Here is a 12,508-nt window from a genome sequence, read left to right on the forward strand (position 1 = left end):
ACATATTTGTCTTTTTCCAACTTAGCATCTGGTTATATAATATTATGAATGTTTATCTATTGCCTAGTTACGATTTTGCCAGAACAGATTATTTTGCCGAATTGAGTTGGTCCCATAGTAAAAGTTTTTCGTAATCATGGATGATTTCAACCCCTTTTGTTAGACTCTGTAATATTAATTATTTATCACTTTCATTCTTTTAATAGTATTTAAATACCTACCAAAATACATCGATATCGTCGTAATAATAATTAATCGACACCGTAGATAGACCGGACATCACTAGACCGTGTACCGTTGACACTATTTTGACAATATAGTGTCATTGAAGTCGGCGACATAGGTTTCCATATAAACGGCGCTACATAACACTTCTCCTTATTTCCCTGTTCTGAGATTTTGACTAAGTAGTAAGTACTATACAAAATCTGCCTGCAGCAAATATTGTCGGATTTTAGACTAACAGACTTCTATGATAATCTGTCACACACATCACATTATCTACCATGGCAAGAATTTCATGGTTGTTATGCCAAGGGAATAAAATAATCGGTAATGTTATTTCAGAGCGTGAGCGATTACATGGCGATGTGCAACAGTTGCGCGAACGCAACGCGGCATTGAAGCGGATCGCGCGCGGTGAGTTGCCGCAACTGCCGCAACGGCCGCAGTACATGCAGCCCGCCCCGACTGCCTTTACAGCGCCTGCGCCAGATACCGCTCCGTTACCGCGCATTTAACGTAAATAGAAAAGTTTGATTAAAATGATTTGTGTTTTACTATGTACTTTACCCAGCGTATTTATTATGTCTGTAATCTGTATTTATTCTTGGACTGACCATAGACTGACCGCGACTTTGTATTTTCGAGAAAAGTACTCCGATTTTGTACTCAGATCAGAGAAGAGATTTATAGCCATTGAGGTACTATAGACTGGGGAGAGCCTTATATCGGTGTATAAGGGGGATATTAGATTATCATATTATATATTGGATCCGAGATCATTGAGTCAATGATATTGGATAATGTAATATAGACATATGATTCATTTCTTCCTTGATCATAGATTTTTGACATTTGCTGAGAGATTGGATCCAATACGGTCATAGAAATAGGTGTTGCCAGTTATTTAATATAAAAAAAGAGTTTTTAATTTCTTGTTCGTTAATATGTTTCAAATAATGTAATGTAATTATTTTTCTAATTATATACGAGTACTTGGATAATCTTGCTGAAATAACAAAAAACAAGCCATATTAAAAATGACGATGTCTTTTGACACATCGAATTCTCTGAGATCTAGTAACCCTGACGTCAATACCTGTCAGCGTTAGCGCTGTCCATTGGCTATTGAAACCACATATGACGTAAAATAGGATCAATGAAATATGATAATGTAATAAACAGATATGATCAAATGATCATATATATTGGATCCTGTATATGATCATAGAAATGATCCAATATAAATGATAATGTAATACCCCCCTAAGCGTAAAAAGCGTGTAATGTTATGTCCTACTTACTAGGACATAACAAAGGAGTCGGTCCACATATTTCATGCAATTAGATATTGTTGAGTTTTGTGGTTTCGCTTAATAATAAACCATAAGAATGGCCAAAGAATGCCTCAAATACGTGGATTTAACATTAAATACGTAAGTTTTGACTTACAAAGACCTTTCTGTTTCTTAAGTCAATGCAATCTAGGCACTGTCCCGCAAAATAGACAATATTGTTGTCACCCTACTAGAATTAGAGACATTTTTGCTCACAGAACGCACTTTCTGTTATTATTCCTACGTCGATAAACGCCACATAAAAAAATAATGACCAATGACATTTGGAATGTCAATGTCAATTGTCTGTCACAATGACATATGACATTCAGTTATTGCATTCGGTGGAAACGGGAAATTTACAAAGATTATTTAGAAAATAATACTCATCGTTACTTGTACTGTTTTAATCAATATCACAATTATTAATTACATAAAAGATAAGTCGCGCCAGGTCAAAACTTTAAAACATTTCTGGATTTGTCAGATGAAGATAACTTTGAACCTGATCTACATAGCAAATCATCATTAATTACTGCACGATTTAGTAAGAAAGTGGTTATTATAAATCGATAAAATGTTGAAAATACTGTTCCACCTAGTCGGCGCTATTCAATTTTTTTATGGTTGCTACTACGACTATAATTATGTGATCGTTCCACCTTCACCAAAATCGCCATCAACATTTGGTGGAAAATTCAAATACCTGACTTATTTGAATGCCGTAAGTTGTAATATTATCGTTTTATTTTTGTAAACTAGTAGTTTAGAATTTTTTTATTATAAAATCATTTGTTTTCAGATGCTTCAAACCTTATACTTCACCATTGCTCTACTTAATGATTTGATTGGCAGTGAAGATGTTACTCCATCAGAAAAACCTTTAATTCGAAGGATAAAAGATGCTATTTTCAGTGCACTCGCATTCCCCATATCATTATTTGTTGGTATAACTTTTTGGGGAATCTATGCAGTGGACAGAGAACTGATTTTGCCCAAAATGTTGGATGCAGTATTTCCTGCTTGGCTGAACCATGTGATGCACACTAATATCCTTCTATTCACATTTGTAGAACTTGCATCTTCATTCAGAATGTACCCTCCGAGAAAACGGGGATTGTCAATTCTTACAACTTTTATGTTGGCTTACGTAGTTTGGGTTCATGTCATCTATTTCAAGTCTGGTACCTGGGTATATCCCATATTAGCTGTCTTGAGTTGGCCCCTGAGAATAATTTTCTATATTTTCAGTCTTATGCTTGTGTTTGGATTTTATACACTTGGTGAAACTTTGAACAAGTCCATTTGGACCAAAGAGGTTGAGATAACAGTAAAGTCAGAAAAGAAAAAAGCGAAATAATTAATTTCAATAGTCATTTATGTCTCTTACTCAGTAGTATAATTATTTGAAATACGTAATTTTCCGCTTTAAATTTTTGATGTTTACAAATTAGAAATGAAGCAATAATTTTCATAGTATTGTAAATTTAACTAAAAAAAGGTTAACTTAAACGGTACTAATAAGTGAAAAATTGATGCTTATAAAATGTAAGGCAAATTGTAGTTTAAATTAGGTAATGAAAAGCAAATACTACTTAAAAAACTTTATTAGCTTATTATGTTAAACATCTACAATTTGTTGAATAACAAGGCTTATCATTTATACTATCTAAATTAGATAGGTGATTAGGTATTTATTAATGATAATAAATAATTAGTAAAGCTAGCTTAATGTTTTATAGAAGGAATGCTTTGAAAATGTGAATGTATGGCAGTAGTGGTTTTGGAATGTAATTCTATCGCATTGGCTGCCAGTGAGTAGGCGGAAAAATAATTAAATTGTAAGCAATTTCATTGTGATATTAAAAACAAGGCACAAATAATTGTAATGCAATGTCTTATGCCAATGCCCACTGTCTTCAACCTAGAAAACACTATTCACACAATGTTTTATTTTGTTTAACTGCTCTGTCAGTGAAATTGTATTTTTTTATATGCATGTAGTAAGTTTAACAGTTGTCAAAAGTGATCAATAAAGTGCATATTAATTTCTAATGTTTAGGCAAATATTATCCAAGGTTTTAAACACATATGGATTGTGTTGCAGAATTGAGCAATATCCATAATTGGTCGCTGTTTAGCGTTAGTGTCCTAACCCACAATTTTTTTCGTTGTTAAATTTTGAATGCAATCTTGTTCTAAAGAACATAGCTGCATTCATAACTCAATACGTATATTTTTAGAGGGTTAGTACACAAATGCTTAACAGCGTCCAATTAGTGTTTAAACAAAAATGTGCATTTGAAGGAAGCTGTATTTATTGCTAAGTGCAGTTTCATGTTATTTATTTTCCATTATATTAGTCAGTTAAGCTTTAGTACTAGTGAACAGTGTTCAAGCAATTAAATTTTATGTAAACAATTGTGTTTTACTTGAAATAACTGATTTGTTTATGCAAACTAAAATGCGATTAAAATTCAGTGGTCGCCAACCTTTTTCTCATACGGACCACAAACATGTTTTGGTCTTGGTGTCGCGGGCCGCAACAAATTATTTTTAGGGTGGAAAAATAACGTTCTTCAATCGATTTCAAAATAATTTCACGACTTTCACGACGACTACATTACTTTGCCGGTGGGCGTAAATTTCAAAGTGGTTTAACAGTACGCGGGCCACAGATAAAGTCCCCCGCGGGCCGCGGGTTGGGGATAGCTGGATTAAATGAATGATACATTAGAAAAGTAGCTTGACAGACATTCTAGGTTTTTTTTTAATGTTTAAACTAAACACAGATTTTTAAACGATTCTGTCTTGCATAAAAAAAACAATCATTTCTTGCATATTTTTATGGAAGTAACCTATGGCTCAAATCAACAGGCAAGTCACAAAATATATAAAAATCAATTTGTAATTAATAATAATATGAGTAGTCTCTTAGTTTGGGCTGTATTTTATTTCGTGAGAAAACAATACATTAGAATAATTAGAGGAGCAAAGCACACTAATGCTAAGTAATACGGTTTTGCTCGATCGAGCAATCATGAAGAGTAAAAACTAAAAACCATGGCTCGGGCTTTGGTCCACATATTCATCATTGCTCGATAGTTTCTCTAATTCGAAGATTAGATGTACCTATTTAATTCCATCGAGCAGGCACTTTGCGAGCCTTTGAGCTGTGAGTTTTGCAGTCCACATGGTGGTTTTTGCTTCGATTTAGAGGAAAACTATCGAGTAAAACCATATGTGAGTACTTAGCATAAGAGTTCAGAGGCGATAGTTCAAGGTCTTTAAGTAAAAATAATCTACAACATGTAATAAAACAGTGATAATACTTTAGAGTGTGTATCACGTATTGTGTCCCTTATATTAATTATTATAGTGTTCACTGTGAAAATAGCAGCTCTGGAAGAGTAACTTTATCACTTAGTTTTGTTACACCCTGTAGACATGATACAATTTACATTATACTATATAATGCTTTTTTAAATATTCCGCACTTATCACTAATCTTAACTCAAATTTTAGGACTAGAATAACATAATTTAATTTAAATAATTATACTTCTTTAGAATCCAGTTTAATAAATAAGCATAGTTTAACAGTATAAGCACTTAAAGTGATTTAAGTATAAAATTCAATAAAAATAATTCAAATAAAATTAATACTTAATTACTTAACTTGAAGATTAAAAGTAGAAGAAATACTGGACACAATAACTTCATTTATTACATAAAATAACACCATAATATAATAATTTCTATACTGCTATGCCTTCCATTCTGTGTAAAATATGTGCGTTTATAAATTATTTCATATAAAAAAAATAGTTACTTAATATACCAAGACGGCCAGTTATTATCACCGTCACTGGTCAATTGGGTGATGCATCCTCACACTGGTAAACCCATACATGCATGTACTAAGGTAGATGGCGGACCTACTTAATTTGGTAGCGTCATGTCAAACCATAAAGTTAATACACCTAGCAGAATAGAGCAACAATCTCGAGCTGTCAAACGAAACCAAAATTGGTTTTCATCTGTGTGAAAAATATGTGTATGTATACATGATTGAACATGAATTCTACGAGATTAAATTGTCAACGTGCGGCACGTGCCGACGGAACGTCAAAAAAAGAGTGCTGCTGTCATGTATCACACGCCTCTTTTTACCACGCAGTGTTACTGAATCAGTAACACTGCGTGGTAAAAAGAGGTATCAGTAATACTGATAGCCTGTCTCTCTCGCTCAGGCCTTTGTTTCTCTATTCCGCTAGGTATATTAACTTTATGTGTCAAACCCAACCTACAGATCACGGCTAACTTACGCCATCTGCCTATCATCATCAATTTCTTTGCCGGTATATTTCATATTTCTCGTAAAGTACTAGGTAGAAGTTAGAACTTGGACACTTATGCAGGTCTACGTAAGTCATAACATAATATTACATAGGCCACAATTCTATTGCTAAATATAATATGTAAATTATAAAAGAAAAATAGAAAATATTGCATTTTATAAATAAATCATAAATTTTTTACAAATAGTAAGTACAGCAAAAAATGGTGCCTAATTCGTTATAGTATATTATACTAGCTGTTGCCCGCGACTTCGTCCGCGTGGACTTCAGTTTATAGTGCGCGGTGTCAATAAAATTGGTGTCAAAAGCTTTTTAAAACCCTGGTACCCCTTAAATCAAAATACCCAAAAGAGCCGTGTAGTGTGCACATAATATATATTTTTTTAATTAAACTTTTTTATACCTTTTAAAGCTTATTTAGCGGTACACAACTTAGCTGCATAATGCATTACACAACTTTAGCTTTGCCCAATAGCCAATACCCATAGGCCATAAACTATTTAGTATTTATTATTGGTAGACTGTTGTTTCTGATTTCTATGTTGGTACGTGAGTTATTTAATAACATGGTACCACCTCTTATAGAAATACATATGAGCAAGCGATAGCGCGATCTAGGCGACTCTTGGCGCCATCTGTTCTAGTTTTTGGAACTAATTTAATTTGAACAAATTTAAGCATTAACACCCCCTTACAACCCCTTTTTTCAGTAAGAAGTAGCCTATGTCCTTTCTCAGGCTTTAGACTATCTGTGTACAAAATTTCATTACAATCGGTTCAGTAGTTTTGGCGCTGTTGTTATTGAATTTGATATCTAATCTAAGTTGGTAGGTGAGTTCTTAGTTAATAACGTGTATAACAATCGAAAGAATCGAAAATCCTAGCTTAACATGGTACCTCTTATAGAAATACGCATGAGCAAGCAATAGCGCGATCTAGGGGACTCTTGGTGCCATCTATTTTGAGTTTTTGGAACTAACTTAATTTGACCAAATTTACGCATTTTCACCCCCTTACCCTTTTCCAGTTAAAAAGTAGCCTATGTCCTTTCTCAGGCTTTAGACTATCTGTGTACAAAATTTCATTACAATCGGTTCAGTAGTTTTGGCGTGAAAGCGAGACAGACAGACAGAGATACTTTCGCATTTATAATATTATTAGTATAGAACGTGTATAACAATTGAAAGAATCGGAATATATAGCTGAACATGGTACCACCTCTTATAGAAATACGCATGAGCAAGCAATAGCGCGATCTAGGGGACTCTTGGCGCCATCTATTTTGAGTTTTTGGAACTAACTTAATTTGACCAAATTTACGCATTTTCACCCCCTTACAACCCCCTTTTCCAGTTAAAAAGTAGCCTATGTCCTTTCTCAGGCTTTAGACTATCTGTGTACAAAATTTCATTACAATCGGTTCAGTAGTTTTGGCGTGAAAGCGAGACAGACAGACAGACAGACAGACAGACAGACAGACAGACAGAGATACTTTCGCATTTATAATATTAGTATAGATTATACATAATATCGTAATGTAATAATAATATTATACTAGACACTAGTGTAAAACTAACATAGGTCCAGAGTTTATAAAATAAAAGCTTTTTAAAGAAAGGGCAACTACTAAAAATAAATAAACTTATCACTGTAACTTCTTGGTGGAAATTCATGTTTCACAGTAATAATATACACTTTTCATGCACTTATTCCACTTTTATTAATTTATTTTATGTTTCACACGACCAGTTTTGATAAAATTATCATCAGGTGTAGTGCAGGTAATTTTAATTTACCTGCACTATAAAAATTATTGTAATCTATGCTAATATTATAATTCTGCAGTGTTTGTTAGTTTGTTTGTTTGAACGCGCTAATCTCAGGAACTACTGGTCCGATTTGGAAAATTCTTTCAGTGTTAGATAGCCCATTTATCGAGGAAGAATATATGCTATATTTTATCACGCTTAGACTAATAGAAATGAAGAAATAGAGGAAAATGTGGAGAAAACGGGGGGAAATTATTTGACAGGGCTTATTTGAACGCGCTAATCTCAGGAACTACTGGTCCGATTTGATAAATTCTTTCAGTGTTAGATAGCCCATTGATCGAGGAAGGCTATAGCCTATATTTTATTACGCTAAGACTAATGGGAGCGAATAAATACAGAAAAATGTGAAAAAATGGGGGAAATTATTTGAAAGGGCTTATTTGAACGCGCTAATCTCAGGAACTACTGGTCCGATTTGAAAAATTCTTTCAGTGTTAGATAGCCCATTGATCAAGGAAGGTTATAGGCTATATTTTATCACGCTAAGACTAATAAGAGCGAAGAAATAAAGGAAAGTGTGGAAAAAACGGGGGAAATTATTTGAAAGGGCTTATTTGAACGCGCTAACCTCAGGAACTACTGGCCCGATTTGAAAAATTCTTTCAGTGTTAGATAGCCTATTTATGGAGGAAGGCCATAGGTTATATTTTATTATTCTACGACTAATAGGAGCGAAGAAATAGAGGAAAATGTGGAAAAAACGGGGGAAATTATATGAAATTGCTTATTATCTTAAGATAAGAACTACTGGCGCAATTTTTATGTTATTTGGCAAACATGAAGAATAGACCACGTTAAGGGACATAGGCTATTTTTTTGCGGAAAAATGTACGGTCGCGTGAAATTCCTAAATTAAGCAAGCGAAGCCGCGCGGAACGCGGAAAAATAAAATCGTAGGAAAGTCAATGCTGTACATTGAATATTTTTGTACAATAAATAATACTTGGGACGTGGTCTACTATACTAACGCGGACGAAGTCGCGGGCAACAGCTAGTATATTATATTGCAATAATTTATATATTATACTAGACGTTCCGCGCGGCTTCGCCCGCATAAATTAGATATTTCACAGATAAAATATTAGTCCACAAAAAATAGCCTATGATTCTTCACGTGGTCTACTTCTTATCAGTGCCAAATAACATAAAATTGCTCCAGTAGTTCGTGAGATAAGCTCTTTCAAATAATTTCCCCCGTTTTTTCCACATTTTTCTCTATTTTTGCGCTCCTATTAGTCTTAGCGTGATAAAATATAGCCTATAGCCTTCCTCGATAAATGGGCTATCTAACACTGAAATAATTTTTCAAATCGGACCAGTAGTTCTTGAGATTAGCGCGTTCAAATAAGCCCTTTCAAATAATTTCCCGTTTTTTCCACATTTTTATGTATTTATTCGCTCCCATTAGTCTTAGCGTAATAAAATATAGGCTATAGCCTTCCTCGATCAATGGGCTATCTAACACTGAAAGAATTTTTCTAATCGGACCAGTAGTTCCTGAGATTAGCGCGTTCAAATAAGCCCTTTCAAATAATTTCCCCCCGTTTTCTCCACATTTTCCTCTATTTCTTCATTTCTATTAGTCTTAGCGTGATAAAATATAGCCTATAACCTTCCTTGATCAATGGGCTATCTAACACTAAAATAATTTTTCATAGCATATAGTCTTCCTCGATAAATGGGCTATCTAACACTGAAAGAATTTTTCAAATCGGACCAGTAGTTATATATATGTAGGTATATATATGTAGGTACCTGCCTAAGTTATTGGAATACTGGCATCTATTATTAATGCTTTAATTTTAATTTATTATTTTATTTTTGTACGTTACACGAAAGTCTCTATGTCAAGAATATGGGACACCTACTAAAAATATTTACTTATCTAATTATAATATTTTACATGACTCCAATCATTTGGGTATGTCGTATGAACTAGCAAATATAAAAAACACCTGTCAACCAAGCCTATCCAACAGTTTAAGCAGAAACCTGCTTTTGATTTTGGTTGGCTTTTAGTAGGGGTTTGTTAAACTTGGTTGCGCTTAGCAATGAACTTACAATAATAAATTATCAAAACCATCACAAATTAGTAGGGCTGCACAGTGCACTGGTGAAATATTTTATATAATAATATACGGTTTACATAAGAAAATTGACTGTACTTTAAATAGTAGTCAATATCAACTTTCTACTCTGTTTCAATTCATTTTAATCTAAGTGTAAACAAACAGTATTGACTGTTATAATGCTACTAATTTAAAAGTCATGTCATTTATCGCGCAATAAACACCATGGCATATTAATTTGTCCAACTTTCTTTTTATTGTTTTCATTAATATCAAAAGTAATTGAAACTGAGTACACTTCAATATTCATACTAAACAACATTATACTTAAAAGTAAAAATACTTATACATACTAATTATGTATACCTACTAAGGCTGGTATAAATAGTCAGTACTCAAGATGCATCTCGGTCTCAACCAATGAATAAGGAAACAGATGGAAGCGACATAACTACAAAAAAGTGTGGCCAGCGCCATATTGCCAAGAACTAAACATGGCGGCCTATAGTGATGGGACACTCGGTTGATATTTGTCGAGGATATCGATAAGTAAGATATTATAAGTGAGCTATTAAGGTTAAAATCTTTTAAATAAATGATCAGATTCTTCACCTTATATTTTTTAAATTCGATAAAAAAGTACATCACTAAACGTCAAATCTACTAATTTCTATGTTGATTAAATATCGAAAATCAAGCCATGTTATATTCTATTCTATCACAAATCTTATTTATTGTCTAATTATTAACTAAATTAGCACATACGAAATCAAGCCATCGGTAAAATAACAAAAATTTTAGTAAAAATATAAACGTACCGATCCAAGGACAAACTTTTTCAAATTTATTTACTTTTTTGACGGACTATAAATTAATTTAAAAAAAGCAAATTGGTCGAAAAATTTGACCGATATATCGATATTTTTTTCGCGATATATCGAGACCGATATTGATATTTTTTCAAATATCGATGTATCGATATATCGATATTTTCTTTCAATTTCGACATCCCTATAATACGACACTTTGACAGTTTATGTACCTCGGAGAACCGGAACATAAAATGGCGGACCGGCCACATTATTTTGATTTGGTAGAGACCATTATGCCGAGTCCACTTATAAAAGTCAATGGTCTCAACTCTCAAGACACGGTTCAGGCTCTGTGATTGGTTGGCTGTCGAAATTTGGACCAATCACAGAGCCGAACCGCGTCTTGAGACCGGGTCGCATCTTAAGTACTGACTATTATGGGCCCGACAATGTGTGATAAATCACACATTGTCGGGCCCATATTAACACTGTAAGTTTTAGAACTCAAGATTAATCCCCTAGAGCATTTTAAAACAAAGTTGCTGCTATCAATAACCAGATTTAAGTCAGGATTAGGTTTTGGAAATCAGGGAACAATGGCGCAAAGTTGGTCATTAATTGATGTTTTAAAATATTTCCAAGAAGATCCTGAAATAAAATCGGCTATAAGTAGCAATGATTTTGAAAAATTAGTGAATCCAGAAGAAGAGTTTTTAAAATTGTTGAGATCTGCCTTAGAATACCAAGGGTTTGACCCAAGAGTTGTGATGAGGCAGATTATTAGGAACAGAGCATCTTATGATGCACAAAACAAACCATTACTAGAATGGGATCTTTCTAATGTCAATGATGACTTCAAGATGCGACCATCAACCAGTCTTGCTCACAAGTTCTCTAACAGGGAGCCTTTAAACAAGGATTTGAATTTTTTTAATAATGATGTTTCTATTGAGAAACAATCATATCTCCAAAATAATAAAGAAGTCCATTCAAGGGCTTAGTAACATACTGGAGATGTTAAAAGAAAAGTATGATATAAATGATGAGGTAAGGCAATCTGGCACATCACTAGGATCTAAAGATATAACCTTGCCAAGAATAGCTAGTGTCCTACCTTCAGTAGCAGTACAAATGTTCCATCATAGGTCTGTCAAAGAAACTGTGCCATACCAGTCAATACCTGGCATTGCTGAGATAGCTGGCTCTGCTAGTCCATCTCTTGATGTGGGTACATCCACATCTGATGATTTTGTTGTCTCCCATGCAATCTGCTGCCCCTTTTTACCTTCTCTTCATCCTATAACTATTGCAGGAGAGCAGCACATTCATGGACTAATGTTATATGTAGCCATTAGACTAGATGATATCATCCATAAAAAAGAAAAGAACTTCACAGGATTAGCTGAACTCCTATCCTATTACAAGGCTGGGTATGAATCACCAGCCACCCCAGCAAAATCAAGAATGGAGGTGTTCAAGAAGATTGGATTTACAACAGATGGTGCAAAAACCTTTAGAACAGAAGTTTTGGAAGTATCCAGGAGATGTTACAAAGCCTTAAAGAAGATGAGGACAGAAGACCCAAATCATGCACTTCTGATAGAGGCTGCAAAGACTGGTGTCCTACCTGAGTAGATTCACTTGACTACCCAGGTATTATACCACCTGTAAATAATATTAGATTAGTTTTCTTATTAGTTTTTAAATTAGATTGTAATTATAATATTATTAAGTACTTTATATTTATATTAGATTAATTATTTCATTAAATTAGTGTATACCTCATGAATAGTCTTAGTCTATAAAAATTCTTTTTTCTTTAATAAGTTAAATATTAAGTTTTAGTTTTAGGGACTTATGCATGCATAGGTCACAA

At 33.7% G+C, this 12,508-nt stretch overlaps 1 protein-coding gene across 1 annotated transcript; it reads left to right on the plus strand.

The window, feature by feature from the left end:
* Nucleotides 1–1,907: 1,907 nt before the first annotated feature.
* LOC121735413 (androgen-induced gene 1 protein-like) lies at nt 1,908–3,043 on the plus strand. The gene is made up of 2 exons (XM_042126240.1): nt 1,908–2,283; nt 2,362–3,043. Exons 1-2 carry the CDS (start codon nt 2,137–2,139, stop codon nt 2,917–2,919), a joined length of 705 nt encoding a protein of 234 aa, XP_041982174.1. The 5' UTR covers nt 1,908–2,136; the 3' UTR covers nt 2,920–3,043.
* Nucleotides 3,044–12,508: the final 9,465 nt, after the last annotated feature.

The sequence above is a fragment of the Aricia agestis genome, chromosome 17 (assembly GCF_905147365.1).
Source record: "Aricia agestis chromosome 17, ilAriAges1.1, whole genome shotgun sequence".
In the NCBI taxonomy this organism is placed as follows: domain Eukaryota; kingdom Metazoa; phylum Arthropoda; class Insecta; order Lepidoptera; family Lycaenidae; genus Aricia; species Aricia agestis.

What these genes read in the sequence shown, in the direction of transcription:
- LOC121735413 (XM_042126240.1), top strand. Translation starts at nt 2,137, where the DNA reads ATGTTGAAAATACTGTTCCACCTAGTCGGCGCTATTCAATTTTTTTAT. An exon ending in ACCTGACTTATTTGAATGCC is followed by an intron (nt 2,284 to 2,361) that starts GTAAGTTGTAAT and finishes ATTTGTTTTCAG; the next exon opens with ATGCTTCAAACCTTATACTT.